This window comes from Babylonia areolata, chromosome 19, assembly GCF_041734735.1.
Source record: "Babylonia areolata isolate BAREFJ2019XMU chromosome 19, ASM4173473v1, whole genome shotgun sequence".
Lineage (NCBI taxonomy): Eukaryota > Metazoa > Mollusca > Gastropoda > Neogastropoda > Buccinidae > Babylonia > Babylonia areolata.
The window spans coordinates 49,093,764-49,119,747 of NC_134894.1; the positions used below are offsets into that span (position 1 = coordinate 49,093,764).

Here is a 25,984-nt window from a genome sequence, read left to right on the forward strand (position 1 = left end):
GACCACACACAGCCTGACAGCCCTATGATGTGACCACACACACAACCTGACTGCCCTATGATGTGACCACACACACAGCCTGACTGCCCTATGATGTGACCACACACAGCCTGACTATCCTATGATGTGACCACACACAGCCTGACTATCCTATGATGTGACCACACACAACCTGACTATCCTATGGTGTGACCACACACAGTCTGACTGCCCTATGATGTGACCACACACACAGCCTGACTGCCCTATGATGTGACCACACACAGCCTGACTGCCCTATGATGTGACCACACACAGTCTGACTGCCCTATGATGTGACCACACACAGCCTGACTGCCCTATGATGTGACCACACACAGCCTGACTATCCTATGATGTGACCACACACAGCCTGACTATCCTATGATGTGACCACACACAACCTGACTATCCTATGATGTGACCACACACAACCTGACTGCCCTATGATGTGACCACACACAGCCTGACTGCCCTATGATGTGACAACACACAGTCTGACTGCCCTATGATGTGACCACACACAACCTGACTATCCTATGGTGTGACCACACACAGTCTGACTGCCCTATGATGTGACCACACACAGTCTGACTGCCCTATGATGTGACCACACACAGTCTGACTGCCCTATGATGTGACCACACATAGTCTGACTGCCCTATGATGTGACCACCCACACAACCTGACAGCCCTATGATGTGACCACACACAGCCTGACTATCCTATGATGTGACCACACACAGCTTGACTATCCTATGATGTGACCACACACACAACCTGACAGCCCTATGATGTGACCACACACAGCCTGACTGCCCTATGATGTGACCACACACACAGCCTGACAGCCCTATGATGTGACCACACACAGCCTGACTGCCCTATGATGTGACCACACACACAACCTGACTGCCCTATGATGTGACCACACACAGCCTGACTATCCTATGATGTGACCACACACAGTCTGACTGCCCTATGATGTGACCACACACAGTCTGACTGCCCTATGGTGTGACCACACACAGCCTGACTATCCTATGATGTGACCACACACAACCTGACTATCCTATGATGTGACCACACACAGTCTGACTGCCCTATGATGTGACCACACACAGCCTGACTATCCTATGATGTGACCACACACAGTCTGACTGCCCTATGATGTGACCACACACAGCCTGACTATCCTATGATGTGACCACACACAACCTGACAGCCCTATGATGTGACCACACACAGTCTGACTGCGATGTGACCACACACAACCTGACTATCCTATGATGTGACCACACACAACCTGACTATCCTATGATGTGACCACACACAGTCTGACTGCCCTATGGTGTGACCACACACAGTCTGACTGCCCTATGATGTGACCACACACAGCCTGACTGCCCTATGATGTGACCACACACAGTCTGACTGCCCTATGATGTGACCACACACAGTCTGACTGCCCTATGATGTGACCACACATAGTCTGACTGCCCTATGATGTGACCACCCACACAACCTGACAGCCCTATGATGTGACCACACACAGCCTGACTATCCTATGATGTGACCACACACAGCTTGACAATCCTATGATGTGACCACACACACAACCTGACAGCCCTATGATGTGACCACACACAGCCTGACTGCCCTATGATGTGACCACACACACAGCCTGACAGCCCTATGATGTGACCACACACAGCCTGACTGCCCTATGATGTGACCACACACACAGCCTGACAGCCCTATGATGTGACCACACACAGCCTGACTGCCCTATGATGTGACCACACACAACCTGACTGCCCTATGATGTGACCACACACAGTCTGACTGCCCTATGGTGTGACCACACACAGCCTGACTATCCTATGATGTGACCACACACAGCCTGACTGCCCTATGGTGTGACCACACACAGCCTGACTATCCTATGATGTGACCACACACAGTCTGACTGCCCTATGATGTGACCACACACAGTCTGACTGCCCTATGGTGTGACCACACACAGCCTGACTATCCTATGATGTGACCACACACAGTCTGACTATCCTATGGTGTGACCACACACAGCCTGACTATCCTATGATGTGACCACACACAACCTGACTATCCTATGGTGTGACCACACACAGTCTGACTGCCCTATGATGTGACCATACACAACCTGACTATCCTATGGTGTGACCACACACAGCCTGACTGCCCTATGATGTGACCACACACAGTCTGACTGCCCTATGATGTGACCACACACAGCCTGACTGCCCTATGATGTGACCACACACAGTCTGACTGCCCTATGATGTGACCACACACAGCCTGACTCTGCCCATCGCCACACCTTGACATGGCGGATGGACAGCGGTGGCCAAATGGTTACGCCAACAAGGAAACGTGTGTAGACTGCTTCAAGACCCGGGGATTTTACCCGCCTTTTCCATTACATCTGAAGTTGGGATCTGGGTGCTAGTCATTCGGATGGGACTGGAACCTGGGAAACATTGGACATTCCATGATACAGAGGATGAGTGGTGGCCTTGTGGTAACGCGGCCGATTAGGAAGCGAGTGTACACTGGTTTGAGTCCCTTGTAGGGACCGGGATTTTCACTTTCCCCCCTCTCCACTACACCTTGAGCAGTGGTCTGTGTACTAATCATTCGGATGAGACGATGAACTCACGTTCCATGTGCAACGTTCTGCATCAGCCCAGGCTTCGATTCTGGGGCACCTACAGGGATGAGGTGTTTTTGTCAAAATTCAGTTCTAAAATATTTTTTTCGTCCCTGATCTCCCATATCAATGTAAGTGTCGACCTGATTGACCCCCTTCGTGTGTATGTATACACATGCAGAAGATTCAGCTTGCACTTTAATGATCCGTGTCATCGTCCTCTGAGTTGCGGAAACACGCATATACCCAACAAGCATGCACACCCCGGAAGGCGGACTATGGTTGCCAGCACAGCGGGGTGAAAAAAAAAGACATAACTCAAAACCCTACTCTGTGATAAGAGAGAACGTGCAATGGAGGAGAAGGAGCAGGAGAAGAAGCAGGAGGGAGTAGTAGTAGGAGAAGGAGGGAAATGAGAAGGAGAAGTAAGAGAAGGAGGTAGAGGAGAAGAAGGAGGAGTAGGAGAAGGAAGTGGAGTAGGAGAAGGAGGTGGAGGAGAAGAAGGAGTAGGAGAGGAAGGAGGAGAAGGAGTATGAGAAGGAGGAATAGGAGAAGAAGGAGGAGGAGATGAGAAGGTGGAGTATGAGAAGGAGGAGGAGAGAGGAGGAGGAGAAGAAGAAGGAGTAGGAGAAGAAGGAGGAGTAGGAGAAGAAGGAGGAGGGGAAGGAGGAAGAGGAGGAGGTGGAGAAGGAGTATGAGAAGGAGGAATAGGAGAAGAAGGAGGAGGAGATGAGAAGGTGGAGTATGACAAGGAGGAGGAGAAGGAGGAGGAAGAGAAGAAGGAGTAGGAGAAGAAGAAGGAGTAGGAGAAGAAGGAGGAGGGGAAGGAGGAAGAGGAGGAGGTGGGGTATGAGAAGGAGTATGAGAAGGAGGACAAGAAGGAGGGGAGTAGGAGAAGAAGGAGGAGGAGGAGGAGGAGGAGGAGGAGAAGAAGGAGGAGGAGAAGAAGAAGTAGGAGAAGAAGGATGAGGAGGAGTTGGAGAAGAAGAAGGAGTATGAGAAGGAGGAGGAGAAGAAGGAGGTGGAGGAGAAGACGTAGGAGAAGAAGAAGGAGGTGGAGGAGAAGAAGAAGGAGGTGGAGTATGAGGAGGAGAGAGAAGAAGAAGGAGGTGGAGTATGAGGAGGAGGAGGAGAAGAAGGAGGTGGAGGAGAAGGAGGAGTAGGAGAAGAAGAAGACACGTCATACTTGTACAGTTTCAAAGCCACAGAATATGAAGAAGGAGGAGGAGGAGGAGGAGGAGGAGAAGAAGAAGAAGAAGAAGAAGAAGAAGAAGAAGAAGAAGAAGAAGACGACACGTCATACCTGTACAGTTTCAAAGCCACTGTCACAAAAGCCGCCAGACCGAGTAGCCCCAACCCGACGAAGAGAATCGCTGGACAAAACAACAACAGCAACATGTGTCAAATAAAGAACAAACAACAACAACGACGACAATGACAATTGTAATCTCATCATAATCATAATAACAGCACATTTACATTGACTTTGAAACCTCTCAAAAGTACTAGAGTATGTCAGAAATAAAGCACATAAGAACCACACACGCACAGACATACACACACACACACAAACACAGAGGCAGGCACGTACGCAGGCACGCACGAACGGATACACATACACACAAGTACGCGCGCGCGCACACACACATACACTCTCTCTCTCACACACACACACAACAGAACACACAAACTCACACACATGTACACACATCCTTCTATTCTCCCTACCACAGCACACGCCTATACAGATTCATACAAACACACACACACACGCATACACAAACACGCACACACACGCGAGCGCGCGCACATACACACACGCGAGCGCACGCACAGACACACACACTCACTGCACACAAACACAGACATACACGTGCGCGCGCGCAAAGACAAAGACACACTCACATGGACACAGGCACAGACAAAACACACAACAGAACACACAAACTCACACACATGTACACACATTCATCCTATTATCTCAACCACACAACGGCACGTATACAGAGTCACACAAACACATGTACACACAGACACGCACACACACGCGAATTCACGTACACACACACACACACACAAACACACACTGATGTAAAAAAGCAGATGCTGCTTATTCAATTACCATCTTGAAATAAAAATTTTGACTCGATTTGACAGACACACACACACTCACATAAACTCACACTGCACACAAACACACACACGCGCGTGAGCACACACAGAGACACAGATAAACAGGCACAAACAGGCACACACACACACAGACACATACGCACACACACATACACACACAAACACACGCACACACATACACACGCACAATACAGACACACACAGACTGACATACACACACAGACACACACACGCACGTGCACACTCACACACACACACGCACAAACACTGCACTCACACACACGCACGCACATGCACAAACACTCACACACACATACACGCACGCACACACACAGACACACACACACAAGCGACGCACGCATTTCGGCCTGAGGGGGGTCATTGACCAGCAGCAGGAGGCAGGGCGAGTGTTGCTGGGCCGTGGCGTAGTCCATGAACAGCCAGTAGTCCCCATGCTCCCTGAAGGCCACTGTCAGTCTGCCTCACACACACACACACACACACACACACACACACACACACACACGCACGCAAACACACACACACACACACACACACACAAACAAACGCACGCACACACGTAAACACACACACACACACACACACACACACGCAAACACACACATACACACACACGTCCGCATGCACGCACTTACGCAAGCACACACACACACACACACACACACACACATTTCTTTTTAATACCCTTTATTGTTGTGTCTATAAACCTTTCATTTACGGTTTTCATGACAAATAGATATGATTCATATTCTGATTCTGATTCACACACGCACCTACACACACACACACGCGCGCGCGCACACACACACACACGCGCGCGCGCACACACACACACGCACACACGCACGCACACACACACACACGCGCGCACACAAACACACACACACATCAGTACACTGATGTACTGACATGCACACACACACGCACAAACACACACACACACATACACTGATGTACATGCACACACACACACACACGCACACGCACAAACACACACACACACTTGGGCCTACCCCCCCCCCCGGCCCACACACACATTCCACTGTTAGTCTATTACAAAGAGACAGACAGATATGACAGTATAATAACAACAATTCAATTTACAGAGCAGCTTTCCATGTCAGTAAAACACACTCACTTGCGATGTAAATACCGACAAGTAAAACATGCATTTAAAATCAAACACTCACATGAACAAGTTATATATGTGGCAGACATCCAACCGAACACTAAGATATGTATAGACACGTACAAAAACCATTGCAGACAACACTTGTCATACATCACAATACCTAAATTAGTAAATAACGCACATTTCATATCACAATACTGAACACTAATACCACATTGTTGAAAACACATCACAATGTTTTAAAACGAATCACAATTTGCTTTAAACCGATCACGTACATCAAAAGACATCTAAAACCACAGATACTTGTCAGCCCATAAGAGAGAAATAGAGTCAGAGAGAGGAGAGAAAGACATATATATGTATGTGTATGTCTACGTATACATATATACATAGAGAGAGAGAGGGGGGGGGGAGTGCGAAAGAGAGAGAGAGAGAGAGAGGGAGAGATACAGACAGACAGACAGGGACAGAGAGAGGTAGGAGAGAATGAGAGAGAAAGGAGAGAGAGAGAGAGAAAGAGAGGGAGACAGACAGACAGTCTGGAGTGAGGTGGGAGAGAGAGAGAGACAGAGACAGGGAGAGAGAAAGAGAATGTGTGTGCAGGGGAGGGCAGTGACACCTTCGGAATAAGCAGCGTGTTTCTTTCCTTCCTGTGTTTCTCGGCCAACATTTGGCACCGATCCCTTTCCGTGTTCGTCACATGCATGCCAAAGATAAATATACATGCACAATAAAGTATTCCACGTCAGCGTGGTATGAAAAATGTTCATATAATGGAAGCCATCATGTCGCCACTCCTTTCTGGTTGTAGCCGTGACGTGAACGACCTTACGCTGTTCAGCCGTGATTAGGACCAGACGTTGGTAAACCGGGCTGGAAGTTCCGGACAACATGGCCAGGGAGTGGGGTTGGGTGGGGGAGTGGGGGAGTGGGGGCAGAGGGTGGAGCGGTTACACCCCTTGACTACTGCTGACGATGATGCTGGTCAGGGAAGGGCTGTTGTTTTAAAGTGAAGAAAGTCTGTTCGTTGAAGGACGATAGAACGCAGCAATAACCGTTGCTGTCTGGGGTAACCTACCAGTCAGGACGTCGATCACTGTTCTGAGTGTTCATCATCTCTCACTTCTTACACTTACTGTTGGGACTGCATTATTCATGTTGAGAAATATCATGAAGTACAGGTCCCATTTTAGCATCCTAAATTCCTGGAGCTGAATCAGTTTAGGATTCTAAAGCCGGACGGTTAATTCCACTGTAGCATCCTAAATTCCTGAGCTGAATTTAGGATGCTAAAGTGGAACTCTACCTCAATTACACCACTGACAGGTGGACAAGAAGTATTTCTTGCTCTTCAAGTTCATGACACACTGACTTCAATTCATCTAGGTTCAGCAGTCGAGGGGTTAACGACCCACACCACTATTCAACCCTACTTCAGCCCACTGAGGCCGATGACAAGACGTGTCTAAGTTCCTAAAAACCTGCACGACAGGGAGAAGAATGGAGAGAGAAAAGGCGTGGAAGGGGGGAGGTAGCAGAGGGATAAAAAAAAAGTAATGGAGACATCAACCTACTCAAACAAAGGAGCCATGGTGAACACAGGACTACCATCACGTGAACTTGAAAGGAGAAGGAAGAAGAAGATGATGAACAACAACAGCAACAGCAACAACAAAGGTGCAGTCTAACGGGCTTAAAGAAAACAAACAAACCTGAAGCAGAAAGTGAGAAGGTTGCGGCCCATCCACGAGGGAAGAAGAAGAAGAAGAAGAAGAAGAAGAAGAAAGAAGAAGAAGAAGAAGAAGAAGAAGAAGAAGAAGAAGAAGAAAAAGAACAGGGTTGGTTTCGTGGCCTTTCGAAAGTGGAGGGCGGGGGCTGGGACAGAGGCTTGTTGCAGTGAGTTGCTTGCGTTGCGTGCCATGGCTGTGGCCACCATAGATGCCTCAGTCAACGATCGTTGCCATGCGGTTGTGTTCGTTTGTTTCGTTTGTTGGGTCTGTTTTGAACACTATAACATCTGCTGTGCAACCCCCCCCCCCCCACACACACACCGAAAAAACACACACTCGTTTTCATTTAGTTAAAGATTCAAGAATGTTGAAGTGTGGGAAGATGAGGGTGTGGGGTGTGGGGTGGAGGTGGGGTGATGGGGGGTCGGGGTGGGGAGTGAGCTGGATATGGGGTTATTGCCACTTTAAAATTAAACTCTGCTCATTGTCACTTTAACATATCTTTTTGCAAGTGTGCGCGCGCGCACACACACACACACGCACGCACACATACATACACGCGCGCGCACACACACACACAAAGTATGTATAATCGTGCTAACCAACATCTGCCCGTGCTTTGCAGACCGCGCGCGCGCACACACTGGCACACACACACACGCACCCGTTCGCACACACACACACACACACATTTACTCACTCACATGCGTGAACAGTGGCTTTATTCCTCCCCAGAAGTTTTTTTCCATATCATCGCCTCACTTTTAGTGAAAAAAAAAAACCAAACAAAAAAACCCATTAAAGAACACACACATACACACAAGCGCGCGCTCGCTCGCACTGCCCCCCCCCCCCCCCCACCAGTCCCCCTCCCACGACGACCCAGTGAAGCTGACCTGCAGATGTCCTCGTCGAAGCCTCCAGGACGGTGTCTGGTGAACTTGATGTCTGTGGTGGACGTGGTGTTCACCACTATGGTGGTGGTGTTGCGTGGCGTCACCTCGGTTTCAAACACCAAGGGGCACTGAAACGTTGGACATACAATTGTACAGTATCCCTTTCAATTCCAAGCAGAGGTGTAAACAAAGCGTGCGGGCTTATCCATATACGCTACACCACATCTGCTTAAATAAAATGGAAAATGTGGAGTGATGGCCAAGAGGTAACGCGTCCGCCTAGGAAGCGAGAGAATCTGAGCGCTTGTTCGAATCACGGCTCTGCCGCCGATATTTACTCCCCCTCCACTAGGCCTTGAGTGGTGGTCTGGTGGCTAGTCATTCGGATGAGACGATAAACCGAGGTCCCGTGTGCAGCATGCACTTCGCGCACGTTAAAGAACCCACGGCAACAGAAGGGTTATTCCTGGCAAAATTCTGTAGAAAAATCCACCTCGATAGGAAAAACAAATAAAACTACACGCAGAAAAAAAGGGTGGCGATGTAGTGTAGCGACGCGCTCTCCAGCTGCCCGAATTTCACACAGAGAAATATGTTGTGATAAAAGACTTACAAATACAAAAAGAAAGAACAGATGCCTGACCCACACACAAACACCGCGGGTTGGTCAAGCCCCGAGAGGCTCCCCAAGGTTTGTGTTTAACATTAACATTAAATGAAGTATAATATTTCAAACAAAAATATGCAAATAAACGAAAATAAAGCGATTACATCAAAATATAAGTGAAATTATTTCAACACTATACATCAGAGTGGTGGCCAAGTGGTATCGCGTCCGACTAGGAAGGCGATCAGTGTCCAAAGGTTCGAGTCTTTCATCATATAGACAGGGATATTTACTGCCCCCCCCCCCCCCCAATCCCCCACTAGACCTTGAGTGGTGGGCTGGGTGCTGACCATTCGGATGAGACATTGAACTGAGGTCCCGTGTGCAGCATGCACTCAGCAGAGCACGAAAAAGAACCCACGGCAACAGAGTCGTCTCTGGCACAATTCTCCGAAAAATCCACTTTGACAGTAAAAACAAATACAACTGCAGACAGAACTAAAAGGGTGGCGCTGCACTGTGGCGACACGCCTTCCATGGGGAGTGCGCCCGAACATCCCACAGAGAAATGTGTGTGTGTGTGTGATATGTGTCCGACTATAACCATCAGAACAGCAGAGGACGCAGCTGCTGTCCCGACTGGATATCTGGGCTAGATTTTGACAATAGTGGAGAGTGTATTGCCCAGGTTACATCCCCACTCTCGTGGCTGAGAGGGTTTTAGCACAGTCGGCGTTGGGATGGTTCCCAAAGGCCAACTAGTCCCCAAGGTTGCAGCACTAAGAGCCAGTGCGATCTTGCCTTCCATTTGAGAGTCAATGTCCTTCACAAAAGACTAAGCTGTAAATGACGTCCCACTGCAATGGAGAAACCACTGACCATACAGCCATCACGTGGCTGTTGGTCCGTCATATGTAGGCATATATATTTGTATTTGAATTTCTCTTTTTATCACAACAGCGTCGCTATACTACAGCGCCACCCATTTTTTTGTATTTTTTCCTGCGTGCACTTTTATTTGTTTTTCCTATCGAAGTGGATTTTTCCACAGAATTTTGCCAGGAACAACCCTTTTGTTGCCGTGGGTTCTTTTACGTGCGCTGAGTACATGCTGCACACGGGACCTCGGTTTATCGTCTCATCAGAATGACTAGCGTCCAGACCACCACTCAAGGTCTAGTGGAGGAGGAGAAAATATCGGCAGCTGAGCCGTGACTCGAACTAGCGCGCTCAGATTCTCTCGCTTCCTAGGCGGACGCGTTATCTCTGGGTCATCACTCCACATCTATATATATCCACATATATATATCTCTCTTGTTGCTGTTGTTGCTTTTCTATTTCTATTTCTACATTACCCTGTTGTTGTTTTTTCTTCTTTCAATCATGTTTATATTCTAGTGACTACCATTTTATCAGTGTATGTCTGGATGTCTGTCACAAGGTAAAACATGAATAAAACCTGACGTTCGACACAAGTCGAACAAAAGTGCCCGCGGTACCTTCCAGCAGTCGTGGGACTGGGCCCACACCTGTATCGGGAACGTCGTGGTCACGTTCAACGTCAGCCAGGCCACGTCGTGGACCAGGGGAGGACGTTCAGGGACGTCATCACGAGCCTCGTAGTCATGGATGTAGTCCCACAGCGCGGAGGCGTTGAGTGAACCGTCCTCGGTGTGTACCGCTCCGCTGCCCTTTGCGCGCGGGACGAGCCATGGGGCAAAGGTCAGAAAACCTGTAGTGCGTGGAAGTGAACTTGACTGGTGAACTTCGTTTTCAACCAAACAATCGAACATAGGTTTAAACAAATCTGTAGTCAGAAAACGCATCACATGCACACACAGACAGCAGAGCAACAACATGCTAACAGCTTATATCGTGCTCTAACATTGTGGGACAAATTGGTAGTAGTTTTCTCACAGCAGTGTGTGTGTGTGTGTGTGTGTGTGTGTGTGTGTGTGTGTGTGTGTGTGTGTTACATTAAGCCTTTTAAGTCAACATCCATCTTGTAAACATCTGTTATTTTGCTCACCAACTTGAGATCCACCCATTCATAACTGTGCCAAAACGTTTCTGTTTTATTCAAGTGACGACACATGGGTGTGTTTTATTCCTTAGAAATATGTATCTCAGTTTGTCATAACCCCCACCAACCCCCCCCCCCCCCCCCCAAAAAAAAAAGAAGAAAAAAAAAGCGGTTTTACCAATTCAATTGTAAGTTTCAATGCAGTGTCAAAGCGTGCGGACTAATCCTTATAAGCTACACCACATCTGCTTAGAAAAAGGTAGCTAAACTTACCGCGGCGGTCGGGGCAATCTAAAAGGAAAGGATCGTGCGCAAGTGTTACACACACACACACACACACACATATATATATATATGTGTGTGTGTGTGTGTGTGTGTGTGTGTGTGTGTGTGTGAAGCCTACTTCATGACCTAACGAAAAAGCTAAAATTATCCAAATCCATTTATCCATTTTTGAACTGAATTTGTGTACGTTCACCTTTTTAACACAGCATTTGTGCCTTGCTTAACTTCTGGCTATTTCAGCAACCAACGCGAACATCTAATACATCTTGTGTTGGCTGTTATCCAGAGTGGTGGAAATCGTCCCACCTACCCAATGCTAGACCGCATGGTGTGCTTCAGTCTTTTACATGCTCAACCACTACTGATGCACACATCTGTGCCTGTTCTATTTGATGCGAAGCGCCATGCAATCCAAAGTTTCGGGAGCAAAGAGGAAATAGTGATGAATCAAATGAGAGGTGAAGAGAAACTGAGAGAGAGAGAGAGTGAGGGAGAGAGAGAGGAGAGAGAGAGAGTGAGAGAGAGAGAGAGAGAGAGGAGAGAGAGAGAGAGTGAGGGAGAGAGAGAGTGAGAGAGAGAGAGGGAGAGAGAGAGAGAGAGAGAAAGAGAGAGAGAGACAGAGACAGAGACAGAGAGAGCCAGAGGCAGAGCAGAGAGTTTCAAGAGCGAAAGGTTTATCATGCTTGCACTGTGGGAAACAACTTGGTTAAGAGATAACTGAACGATAAATCGCGGGTGATCAACGCAGCACCTATCAATCATGACGATGACAGTAAACATCAGTCAGCGTGCGGGGGTCGTCGTGACACATAGCCACACAAATACACCCAGCGCATTACGGGATCATATTAAAGAGAGGGAGAGGGAGAGGGAGAAAAGCAGTCAATGCCTGTCTCTTGCACCAGCCCAAAGTGACACAAAAAGAACTGTACAACCAGAGACCACTCAACTGCCGACAAGGTTATCAGCCCCGTATGTAATGTTGCGTATCATGAAGACAGCATTCGCTTTGATATGCTATGTTGTGTGTGTGTGTGTGTGTGTGTGTGTGTGTGTGTGTGTGTGTGTGTGTGTGTATGTGTGTAGTAGTAGTCTTAAGTTTAACGTCTTCCACTTTAAGTGATATTAGACGAAAAAAAAAAGGGGGTGTGGGGGCTGGGGGGGGAGGGGGGGGGGTGTGGATGGCGGAGCGTGGTGGTGGGAAGACATTAAAAGGGGAGGAGACATAGGCACAATATAGAAGGAAACGCTAACATCAAACAACTATAACAAATGTCCAATTAGACTATGCAGCAAACCTGCAATATCAGATAACATCTTGAAATTGTCAAAAATACATTCAAAAGAATTTTCCGAGAAGTTTGGTAAAAACGATTTCAGACTCTGACATTCAAAGAGTATGTGTTTGCTTGAAATAGATTCTCCACATATGCATTTAACATCTCTGCTGAACTTTGTTATAAAAGCGTTCAGCTTTATGCCTGATTTTGCCTTAATCTGAATAAATTACTGAATGTATTTGATTGATTGATAGATTCCGGTTGTTGAATATTATTTATACTTTTATTTAAAACCTTGCCATTTTGCTGGTATACTTCCCTAACTTTGCTCCATGATGCTTTTTCTAGTAAGCGGTACCCCTCTTGTACAGACAAAGGCACATAAAGGTCTGTGGTTCCCTGTTGGTGTTTTGCACCTTTTCTTGCAGCCCTGTCAGCCCATTCATTATATAGTAGACCAAGGTGAGAAGGAACCCAACAAAAAGTTATATGTGTTCCTCTCAAATTCAAAAGATGTACAATGTGACTTATTTCTATTATCATTTTGGACTTGTTCTTACAATCTGATGAGTTTAAAGCATATAATACAGATTTTGAATCAACACAAAATAAGACTTGAAGAAGGCAAACTGGAAGATCAAGAATATAATTTAAAGCCATAAGAACAGCGATAAGTGTGTGTGCGTGCGTGCGTGCGTGCGTGTGTGAGTACGCGCGCGCGTTCGTTGTGTGTGGGCGTGCGTGTGTGTACTATGCGTGCGCAAGAACAAACAATTAATCATATGCATATGCATACATACGTAGATTGCCTATGTGTTCGTATATACTTTTCAATTCGTGCATGTACTTTTTATGTGCAACCCCCTTCCCTTCATTATTCCTTGTGACCCAAGTACATTTGGCAATGACGACATATTCTACTCTATTATATGATTAGGTGGCTATTCATCACTGGTAGAAGTACCTTTTCTAGGGTCATCCGTGCATCAGTCCTTTCTGTTTTGTCTCCACAAACACTGCTATTGCTGACCATTTTCTCCGGGAGACATACAGGTCCTGAATAAGAAAGTGGAAGAGACAGAGCGAGAGAGAGAGAAGGGAGGTTTGGAGGATGAGAGAAAGGGGGAGAAAGAAAGTGGGAGAGGGAACCAAAAAGAGAGGACCAGAGAGAGAGAGAGAGAGAGGGTGGGGTAGAAGGAAAAAGATTGAGAGAGAGAGAGAGAGAGAGGGAGGGGTGAGGGCACACACACGCATACGTTTACCCACTTTCTTTCTCTCTCTCTCTATCTCTCTCTCTCTCTCACACACACGTGCGCGCGCGCGCGCACACACACACACAAGCTTGTTTCTCTCTCTCTCTCTCTCCTATATTTTTTCTATTTTTTTCATTGATGGCTTGATGTGAAAAAGCAATTCTTGCAATTCTTGCTTATACAATTTACCATCATGAAATAAAATCTTGATTTGACTTGACTTGACTTGACTTGACTTCACACACACACACACACACTCACACACACACACACACCCCAATAAACATGACAATTAAGAAAGACTTGAAGAGGGAGACAGAAGCGAAGAGACAGGAATGTTTACGAAATAGAGATTAGAGAGAGGGTAGTGCGAGGGCAGAGCGCGACAGAAACTGAGAGAAAGACAAAGGGTGAGACAGGGAGAACTCGAATGTTTTATTGAGGGTAAAAAGATAAGCTGCAAGCTTCGTTTCAACATGCCCGCCCCTCCCACCATCCCCCTCCCCCCTCTCTCTCACAAATAAAACATAATAAAACACACAAAAAAAACTAACATACAAACTGTAGAAAATAGAACAAAAAGAAAATCAAGAATCGAAAGAAGGAAGAAAAGGTGAAGAATGACGAAGAAGAGAGAGAGAGAGAGAGAGAGAGAGAGAGAGAGAGAGAGAGAGAGACAGACAGACAGACAGACAGACAGACAGAGAAAGACACAGACACACACAGAGAAAGAGAAACAGACGGACAGACAGGCAGACAGACAGACAGATAGACGCAGACAGAGACAGACCGAGAGGAGAAACAACAACAACGAAAAAACAAAAACAAAACAAACAAAATACAACCCAGCTAACCGACCAAACAAACAAACAAATCTCTTTCCACACAGCAAATCCCCCAAGGTCGAAAAGGATTGGTTTTTCTCACAGCAAATACCCACACCCCCACCTCCCCGTTCCCTCCCCTTCCACCCTCCAGAACGAAGCTGCCGGAAAACAAACAAAACAAATAAACCAACCCCTCGCAACATGGTTACACCTCGGGATGGAAAACAAATCTGAAGCCACAAGCACACGTGGAGAGAGACAGGGGGAGAGAAAGAGACAGAGAGAGATAGAGGGCAGAGACAGAGACAGGGAGAGAGCGGGAAGTGGAGGGAGGAAGGGAGGGAGGTACAGGGTGGGTTGGAAGCTTTGCAGGCACGCCGAAAGGTCTTTGAACCAGGCCCAAAGACCTCAGAGCTATTCCTCAGCAAACCCAGATCGTGTTTGCCTTTTGGGACCCACGACAAGATGGTCCGTGTGTGTCCGGGTCACACATCCGGAGGAAGCCTGCCTGGCTGTGTGTGTGCATGTCTGCCTGCCTGCGTGCCTTCCTGCCTGTGTGTGTGCATGTGTGCCTGCCTGTCCGTCTGCGCGTCATTGTCTCATCCTGACAAGAGCCCTGCAGCAACACATGATGGCGAGGTCAGGCCATGCGAGCCAACATGAGAGGCAGGTCAGCTCTGGAAGCAACCACATAAACTATGTCAGGTTCAAGGAGGCGTCGAAGCGTGTGTGAAAAGCAATGATGTTTGAACCCCACCCCCATCCCCTCCCACAAAAAAGACTCACCGAAAGATAAGTCTGACTCAATCCCCCACCCCCTAATTTCTATTTGGATCGGTGCATCAATATGTGCATATTTAGTGTATTTGTGCAAGTGATGTTTGTTTTATTCAGTTAACGATATGGTGTTTTGTATTCAATAATGAAAATATGAAGAAGGGTTTGTTAGACGCAACGGTGTTAACGACAAACAGGTGTTTTAACTGTAATTGAGTTCAAATCTAATTGCCCGATGTCACCGTGTTAAGAGAAGTTTAAGTCTGAGTTTAATTTTCAGTTTCAGCTGAGGATGTGTCAAAGCGTGCCGCCTGACCCATGTGCCTGATCAATGTGCACCATACCAATATACTCAATTAAAAAAACAAAAACAAAATCAAAGCAAAAATCACAGAAGAAGATCTCTGACGTTCGCACATTCCCAACCGGCCGGTCAGGAATATACTAATGATAATGATGATGTACATTTATATAGCGCCCTTTCTCTCTGAGACTAGAGCTCAGGGCGCTTTACATAAAAGAAAAATATTACGTTACATAAAACATTCAAGACCACTCTTTCTCAAAAAACCCTGCCCCCCCACCCCACCCCCACTCTCCCCCTCCCACTCGACATACATTCAAAGTGAGCCGACATGGGCGACTTTGGAGAACAAGGAAGCTGAGAGTGCCTACAGACAGGCCTTAAAAAGATGAGCCCTGAGGGATGAGCGAAAAGCAGAAATAGAATCAGATGCACGGATATGATGAGGAAGGTTGTTCCAGATGTGAGGAGCAGCAAAGAAGAAAGAACGTTCACCATAGGTTCTTGTATTGACACGAGGAAGTTTCAAAAGGTTACAGTCAGAGGAAGAGATTCCTTGCGGGAATAAGGTCAGAAAGATATATAGGTCCTGCGGAGTGGAAAGCAGAATAGCACAGACACGCAACTTTGTATTTAATTCTCGCTTCAGTGGGGAGCCAATGTAGAGTACGGAGGTGAGGAGAAATGTGATCAGTACGTGGGGCTCTGACAGTCAGCCGGGCAGCACTGTTTTGAAGTTTTTGAATTCGCTGAAGAATATTATGTGGACAGCCTATGGGAAGAGAATTACAGTAGTCAATTCGTGACAGCACAACAGCAGAAATAAGAGTTTTAGTAGTTTCAACAGAAAGTTACTGGCGGATAGAGTAGATGTGACGAAGTTCACAATATACTTGGTTTGTATAAAACACTAACATAAAATGAAACAAAAAATAACAAAATAAACAGATGAGTAAATACAATAAAATATACAAAAAAATGAAAGATACGTTGAAGGCCAAATTCTGAAATAAGAATAAAAACAGACCACGAATCAGCAATCTGTGCGCACCCAGCCGAGTTCAAAATCCACCATTCTTTGGAGAGAAACAGAGATTTCGAATATATGAACGTTCGTTTTCACTGGATATGATGTTTTTCATGTGTTAATATGTTTAAATTCATAAACATGAATGACTGAGAATATGCACAAGCAATGACGTATCCACGGAAGTATTTAAGTGTGCATATGTGCATGCGTTCATTTTAAAAATGATAATTCATGTGGCACATCTATTCCTCAATGCACATTTTATTAAGATAGATATGGTCATCACAAATCACACAATCTATTTTACACCTTCCGGTAAATCACATGATTTTCATATACCACTGGCAATTGCAATTTGGACTCTGTTTACTGAAAATAATGACATATCTTTTTTGTAGTTAAAACCTTATGATTGATTTTCTTTGGTGTCAGTTTATATGTTCCGTTATGATCCAATCTTCCAAGTAAGACATCAGAAACAGAAATCTTAGGATGAACTCTAATAATATGTACTGACTGATGTATTTCCAAAAGGAATTAATGACAGGACAGTCAAAAAAGAAGTGTTCAATGTAATCAGTGTTGTGAATACAGTATGAACTTTTCTAGTCCTTTCTCACTTTCGTTTTGCACAGCATTATATTAGTTGGATAAATATTGTGTAGAATTTTCCGCTGTAAAACCACTAATCTTTTCTTTTGTGCATTAACGTGGGATCTTCTGTGCATTCGTATTTGATTCTACACCTAATGTATTATTCCAGAAACTGAGAGCGCGTGGCACAGAACAGTACAATGGACACTAAGTGTTTTCCGAAATTCTTTGTAGGTAAATATTTTTACGGGTCACAGCGGCTATCACATATTCCTATATTCCAGAAAGATTTCCCCTATTTTGGCTCATATTTCACGATAATACCACATTCCTTCAGAACCGTGCATGTCCTTAGCATTCAGTATAAAACCTCTAATCCATCCAGGAAAGAAAAGAATATTCACTTGACATTGAATACATTGGTTATTCCACAAAAGCGACGAAGATGACAATGGCTGATCATGATTATGGAGGTTATGGGATTATAACGAAGCGAAATGCACGAACGGTTAGTAAAGAAATACGGAGCTTGTCCCAAGGAATTCTGGTGGATCTCTGAAGAAAATGAGCAGTGGCATCAATTATGTTAACAGCCTTATCTTGCTGGTGAAAATCACCTCTAATCTATCATCTAAAACGGCAAAAACATCGGGCATGTTTTCGGTTTCTGATAAGAGAGAGAGAGAGAGGGAGCCAGAGAGAGAGAGCGGGGGGCGGGGGGGGGGGGGGTGTACAGTGGGTAATTTTTTTCAGTTCAGGAAAGCACATGGGAGGGGGTGAGAGATAATGTTTGTGTTTTGTGCGTGCACGCGCGCGCGTATGTGTTGTGTGTGTGTGTGTGTGTGTGTGTGTGTGTGTGTGTGTGAGGGAGAGGGGGTGGTGTGGGGTGAGGGGATGGGCGAGGGCAGGGGAGACGAAGATACACATCATGCTATTCTCAGCAGCTGTTTGATAGATGATGGCAAGGGTCTATAAACACGATTAATGCAAAAGAAGCTGGCGCATCGCCCGATAGACTCAGTTAAACTGTAATTCCACTTCCAGCCACCCCCCACACCCCTTTTTTCCAGCTGACTTCCACAGGATATCAGTGACTCACTGTCTGTTGGGTTACCGAGGGCCGCTGGTATCTTTGACGGTATCTCAGCCACCATACTTGTACCCTGTAGACTATGTGCCTCTGTGGTGGTCTCGATATTTACCCAAGGGGTGGCCCCTGGCTAGAAGCTACTTCAGTGGGGGTGGCCCCATAGTCCCTGCTGACAGTGGTGGCGATCTGCACTGATGTAGCATTGACATGGGACCTTTCTTCTGCTTCTTCTCCCTGAACTCCGAGAGGAGTCAATGGGTCGCCACACTGGATTCACTAGATTCCTCCAAATCTTTCGGTTGAATGTCAAAGTCTGAGTTTCAGCAAATGGTTTTCTTGCCCTTTCTGCAATGTTTTCAGTCAGTCGTTTATTTTTCTGTCTTCTCCTCCTCCTCCCTCCTTCAACAGGTCAATGGAAGATTATATCAGCAAAACCATTACGTGCACGTTAAAGATCCCACGGCAGTCCCGCACAAAGACTGTCCAAAGAAACAGAAAAACCCAATCTTATTTGAGGACAGTTCTCTCGAGTGTCCTGTATTTGAGGCCCAGTGGTAGAATCAGGGTCAGACTTGATCCAGTGTTTGCCAGGCGTCAGGGTTCGAGGCCCCGTTTCGGCATGGTGCTGTGTCCTTGGAAATCTTATTGCGCACTTTGATCCAATGTTCCTCACTTCGGTCCAGCCAGGTGTGAATGGGTACTTGCCTTTGGCTGAGGAGGGTCCAGTCAGCGGAAGAAGAGGAATGTGCTCTGCCTTTAATTCCGAGTCCTATACACAGTGAATACAAATTCACCGCCCCGATAGCTGTGAAAAGTTTGGGACCTTTAACCATTTCAAGTTCTGGCAATGAGAAAAGTGTAGTGTGGATTGTCATCCGACAGATATTCTATATTGTTTTACGGTGAAGTGATTATACCTGTGAAACTCCCCCTTCGGCTCTGTGTGTCTTTAACCTTTCACCCCCATTCGCTATCACTGATCCGATTCTCTCCCCATATCGCTGTGTCTACACATATCAAAATTATCATATATCATTTTTCCCTTTCTCTAATTAATTGCTAATTAATTATCTCCGGCAGTATATTCGTGCATCCACACACACACACACACACACACACAGATGCACAGTTATTGAGCCATCTCAAAAGGGTGTGTTTGTGTGCGGTGTGGGATGTGTGTGTTTAAATGTCTGTGTGTTTGTGTGCATGTTATGATCAAAGCCAACAATACAACAGTGCGATGTTCCAATAATGTTATGTCTAGTGAGTTAAAGATCTGCTTCTGTTTTAATTATCTACATGTACCCAAAGCCATCGTTCGCAATTTGACTTGTCCTTTCGAATTTACCCTCAGGCACCCTTGCTATTTCAAACGTCAACAAAAATGAACAGACAATAATTTTCCTGGTGCAACCAATCGGAGAAAGCCTTCAAAAACAAAAGGACTACGTTTGACTATTTTACGACATGTTATGTTTACAGTACACACGTCGACTGAGCTGGTCGCTTCGACTGAATCGTTTGCAAATAGATATGTGTGTGTGTGTGGAGGGGGGCGGAGTAGTGGGTGTGGTGGAGGGAGAGTAAGTGTGCGTGTGCGCGTGGATGTGGTCGTGTTCATTCTGTATGATTAATTATTCCATAATGTTTCCTGACCCACTCCTTTGTTTCAGGCCGGAGGCCTTACCGGGAAATAAACTTGTCATTGTCTCTCTGTGTGTGTTTGTTGGTCCCCGTGTCTGTCCTCGGCCCTCATTGTTGTTATACTGTCATGTTATGTTTCCCCAGCATGGTAATGACTTTATCTGGTGTGTTGGGTGGACACTACCCAGGGAACTGAATGCGTGTAGATATAACGAACAAAGAAATCGGCCCCCTGGGCTTCCCCACCCATAACGAACAAAGTAAAGGGCTTCCAGACACCACCCCTCTCAACCCAAACCCCAATCCCCGGGCGGGAGCGGATACGCTGAAGAAATACCGCTGAACATAATTTACACTTTCCCAAACATGATCCGCGGTACACTGTTTACATGGACTGATACTCTGACCTCGATCTGACACACATGCTGCCATAAACAGTCCAGACATGTTCCGTGGCTTTTCATCTTGATACAGCATGATAAACTGCCGTGTGTGCTGGCGGAGTGCAGAAAAGAAGGCGTTTAACAGTGGGAGATCTTATTGAGACTTACAAAAATATCTTATCAACTGTGTGTCGTCTGTTTGTTTCTTTCTCTTTACGTGTGTGTGTGTGTGTGTGTGTGTGTGTGTGTGTGTAATATATATATATATATATATATATGTGTGTGTGTGTGTGTGTGCCAGTGTATGTGCGTGCGTGCGTGTGTGTGCATGCGTGCGTACACGAGCGCGCGCGTGCGTGTGGATGCTGTTTGTGTGCGTATTCATGCGTACGTGTGTTCCTGTAACTGTGTGTACTGTTTGTGTGTACGTGCATGCTGGTGTGTGTGTGTGTGTGTGTGTGTGCGTGTGTACATACATGTGTGTGTGGTGTATTTGTAGTGAGAGAGAGAGAGAGAGAGAGAGAGAGAGAGAGACAGACAGACAGATAGACAGACAGACAGTGACAACACAGACAGAAACGGAGGAAGTGCTGTACATGTCTGTGTGAACAAGACCTATCAATGAAGCTGTACTCACCAAGCAGCACCAGTGTTGTCGCCATCCCTGAAGAATGAGCGATGCACACACAGCACAAGGTGTCGGGTTAAAACCTCCCCGTGGCCTACAGTAGTCACCAAGTCAGTCAAGATGTAATATGTTAACGGAATGTCTTTCTCGTAATCTTCCTCTTACACCCTTTGTGTCGATTCCAGTTTTCCTCAGCTGCTGATGTTGTAGCCTAAGTCAGCTTTGTAGAATTAAGTTGGTTGTGGAATTCTTTCCTGCCGCAGACCAGCCGCCGTTTGAAAAATAACAAAACAAGACAAAAATATGTTAAAAAAGATATACAGTTGTAAGAAGCAAATATTTCAATTTAATACGAAAAAAAACCCCATTTAATTTAATAAGAAATAAGAACATTTAAGAAAAAATAACATTCAATCCAATAAGAAAAAAGAACGGAAGAAAATAAGAAAAAAGTGTAGATTAAGCAACAACACACGGTTTTTTTGTTTTTGTTTTTGTTTTGTTGCTGTTGTTTAATTTTTTTTTCTACAATGGCCTAATTGTGCGATTGCCGCGCCTGTCTTCAGTTTGTAGACTGCTAGTCTGGCTATGTGCAATTTTGCTGACTATTTATTCATAAAACGCCTTTTTTTTCAAAATCCTGGACAAGGCAAGGTGTCAGTGAACAAATGTGTCAGATATAAAGTTTGCTGAGTCTGTACGTGTGACTGACGTAAGATATACAGACAACACTCACAACTGAACTGAACAGAACCCTTCTCCGTTTGTGAATAACTCCAGTGAGCCAACTTTCTTTGCCAAAGGATAGCAGTTGCTACACTGTCCAAAACATCTCTCTCCGCTACGTGACACGTTTTCATTTTCTGTTTGTCGGCTGTATTGCTCTTACTTTTATTTTGTTTGTCATCCACGCTACAATGTTCATATTTCTTCTCACAGAGATATCCGACATAGCGTTCTGTACCAGTACGTGTAACTGGCCTTCATTTTCTCTGATTAAAAACTGAAGCCCTCGCCTCACCCCCCCCCCCCCCCTTTTATACATACATACATACATATATATATATATATATATATATATATTGTAACATGGCAGTATTAACTATAACCAGTGCCTTCCAAATGAATTAATCAAGAACTCACTGATCGATTTCAACTGAATGAGTCGTACGATGGGGAAAGTTTATCACTATTTTATTTTCATTATTATTATTATTTGGTACCCAAGATCATTTAAAACATGTTGGGGAAATGGCTGAAGTGGTGCATTTGCCTTGGTCTGTGTAACGAAACGAAATGAAACGAATTTATTTGATGAGGGCAGAAGTATGCATTTATCTTGTTTTATTATTTTTCCTTTTTTTAAAGCCGTCAGTTACTGTTCAGTGTGGCACTTTTTCCTGCACATACTGGGCTTGAAACCGTGACAAGAAACAAATGCTTAACGGCTGCTGTGTCTTTTCGGACAGTAACACGGATACACATTTTTTTTTCTCCACGCCAAGATGTTCAGGAGTTAAGCTGGCAGCTTGAGACTTTCAGTCAACAAACGTGATGTCCAGTTGGAAGTCGGCAACACGCATTGAGGAGTGACACGAGCCCATACCACCACAACGAAAAGATTTCCCTCTGACAAGTTCTAGTGACTCGGCAAAAGTCGTTAAACTGATAAATAATTTTCTGTAAAGTATAATCCTACGTCGATAAATAATGAATATGGTCGCCTGATTTTAAAAGCATATGGGGCCTGTTGTCGGGCACTTGAGCTTAAGTTTCCTCGAAATCGAAGTAAAATAAAGGGATTTTTGTTGTGTCTTTTCTATCCGGAGGTAGGTTACATGTACAATCTCTGCACAGCCGGATTTATTATTCAGAATGTGAATGCTATCAGTCGTATCGAAGGAAATCACCCCAACCCACTTGAACATGAACAATCAAACTTTGAAAGATAATGTATACACTGGCCTGTCTCAAGTGGTTGTAAATCAGTGATTACTACAACAAAAAGTCATAGAGATATTGACGTGTGTATGTGTGTGTGTGTGTGTGTTTCATTGAATGAAAAAAAAAAAAAAAAAAAAAAAACACCCAAAAAACAACAACAATAAAATGTATCCATTGCCGACACTGATAAATGTTTAGCTTAAAAAACAACACATAAATCAAACCAATCCGCCTTGGTGCAGACAGTGAATCCAGATCTAACACGGCAAAACCAGAACGCTTCACACCACGACAGAGTCACGTCTAGACACTGACAGCCGTGTCGTCACAGGCAGACGTGTGCATGCAGACGACAGTTTGCTTCGAAACGAAGGGAGACAGACCCCGACAAGCCCCGTCCTTCGAGGAGCGAGACCTAAATCTTCGTTGAAATTTCGCGAGGGACAAATTTCTGGAGGGACACAAGACGAGTTCAACTGACGCTGGGAGGGGGTGAGTGGGTGTTGTGAACAGATTTTCCGTGGATGGCTAACTTCTGCATCCTTCAGTGGGATCAGGCTGCACTGCACACACCATTTTATCAGCGCCAAATTTGCTTGGTGTTAAGAATTTTCCAAGTCCACGTTAATTCCATAAACATAGTATCCTAAATTCAGGGACTCATCCTAAGGGCAGTTTTCGTGCATTGTTGATAACCATATGCAGGTATAGATGTAACACATTTCAGTGGTTTGGGGCTCTAATTTGAGGATTATTGTACTTGATTTTGATATATATTTTCGTCGCCATCCTGCAGCAAGTATGTGACTTGTCATTTCTAGAAGGGAAAAATCTGGTTAAAAGTAGATTTTTGTTTTTTTACATTTGAATGTTTTTATTTGAAAATAAATGAACACATGTGAACACATGTGACTAAAAAAGTAGGACAGGAGGACTGAGGAAATTGTACCGTGAGGGAAACGGGACAGATGGATGGAGGGGTGAAATCAAACATGGATACTTGAAATATATAGACCCACAGCAATAGAGATATCAAGAGATAGTCAGTAGTCCAAATACAGAACTGGAACTGTCATTTTGACCTGCAAGCTGAGCCTTTGCTCAGTAATGTGACAGCACCTCACTGGCGAGCATACACACGAACCCAGCACTCGTCAACGGGTTAAGTACACACGAACCCAGCACTAGTCAATGGGTTAAGTACACAACGAACCCATCTCTAGTCAATGGGTTAAGTACACACGAACCCAGCACTAGTCAATGGGTTAAGTACACACGAACCCAGCACTCGTCAACGGGTTAAGTACACACGAACCCAGCACTAGTCAATGGGTTAAGTACACAACGAACCCATCTCTAGTCAATGGGTTAAGTACACACGAACCCAGCACTAGTTAATGGGTTAAGTACACACGAACCCGGCACTAGTCAATAGGATAAGTACACACGAACCCAGCATGCAACCCCCCCAAAAAACAACAACAAAAACAAAACAAAACAAAACAAACAAAACACCCCAACAACAAAAACAACAACGGAGAATGACTGCCTACATGGCATGGTAAAAGCGACCGCAGTATATGAAACGTAAAAACTCAATCGTACATCAGTACGAGTGAACTGATATGGGAGCTTCAGTCCATGAGTACTGCAGAAGAAGAAGCCTGGCCCGTGCGTGCATGTGTACAGTGGCGCGAGAGAAGGCGTTCAATGAAAATCCTTAAGTCATGCAAACACAAACAGCTGAAGTCATCAAAGGGTTGTTCCCAGCAAAATTCTGTAGATAAACCCACTTCGATAGGAAAAACAAATAAAACTGCACGCAGGAAAAAATACAAAACAAAAAAAAGAAAAAAAAAAAGGGGGTGGGGGGTGGCGCTGTAGTGTAGCGACGCGCTCTTCCTGGGGAAAGCAGCCCGAAATTCACACAGAGAAACCTGTTGCGATAGAAAGAAATACAAATACAAATACAGCAGCACAACCATTGTTGTCTCGTTCGACATTTATCAGATGGATTCCCCCGTCTCCTCGACGAAGGCGGCAGTACGTCGCAGGTCCTCCAGTCCTCCGTAGAGCTTCCGGTCTGCTGGGATTGGGTCGGACCAGGTTTAATGCCGTTTAGGTTCACCGCACCAAGGGGAGGTAAAAGCGGTGGGTTGTTTCAATCACTCTGACGCATGGTAACCGCATCCCACTCCTACCCCGGCCCACCCACATCCGCCCCTCCGCCTTCCTATTCTGTTGTCTTAAACATCAGTTAAACAAGACAGAGCCCACTCTCAGTTAATTCACCTGGGCGGTGTGTGTGTGTGTGTGTGTGTGTGTGTGTGTGAGAGAGAGAGAGAGAGAGAGAGAGAGTGTGTGTGTGTGTATGTGTGCGTGCGTATGCTCATGTGTGAGTGCGTGTGTGTCTGTGTCTGTGTGTGTTTGTGAGTGCGTGCGTGTGTGTGTGTGTGTGTGTGTGTGAGAGAGAGAGAGAGAGAGTGTGTGTGTGTTCGTCTGAGTAGGCTTTTTGTGGTTTGGTTTGACATTATCTCATAACATTTCTGCCAAGTGTTATGTGTCAATAATGCAGTCTCTCAGCACATAGTTGACTATTTTTCTGTCGTTTCCTGTGTTATGTTGTTAACACGTTTGGATATATTATGTATCAGTACAAGAAACTTAGTTTTTAATCCTTATTACTTAAGTTC

The 25,984-nt window shown here is 45.4% G+C and overlaps 1 protein-coding gene across 10 annotated transcripts in view; it reads right to left on the minus strand.

Annotated features, from left to right (window-relative positions):
- LOC143293804 (heparan-alpha-glucosaminide N-acetyltransferase-like) overlaps positions 1-25,402 on the minus strand; it is a 47,260-nt gene extending 21,858 nt beyond the window's left edge. The window contains exons 1-6 of one of the 10 annotated variants that reach the window (XM_076605068.1): positions 23,516-23,710; positions 21,357-21,601; positions 10,759-10,961; positions 8,623-8,750; positions 5,199-5,317; positions 4,011-4,080 (exon numbers count right to left, since the gene is read on the minus strand). In XM_076605068.1, coding sequence (XP_076461183.1) covers positions 4,011-4,080; positions 5,199-5,317; positions 8,623-8,750; positions 10,759-10,961; positions 21,357-21,381 — 545 coding nt within the window. In that variant the 5' untranslated portion in view covers positions 21,382-21,601; positions 23,516-23,710. Of the gene's footprint in view, positions 1-4,010; positions 4,081-5,198; positions 5,318-7,708; positions 7,773-8,622; positions 8,751-10,728; positions 10,962-21,356; positions 21,602-22,083; positions 22,213-22,490; positions 22,664-22,757; positions 23,234-23,515; positions 23,711-25,273 lie in introns of those variants that run through there. The other 9 variants (XM_076605062.1, XM_076605064.1, XM_076605060.1 and 6 more) reach the window with 9 other exon arrangements.
- Between the last annotated feature and the right edge of the window lie 582 nt (positions 25,403-25,984).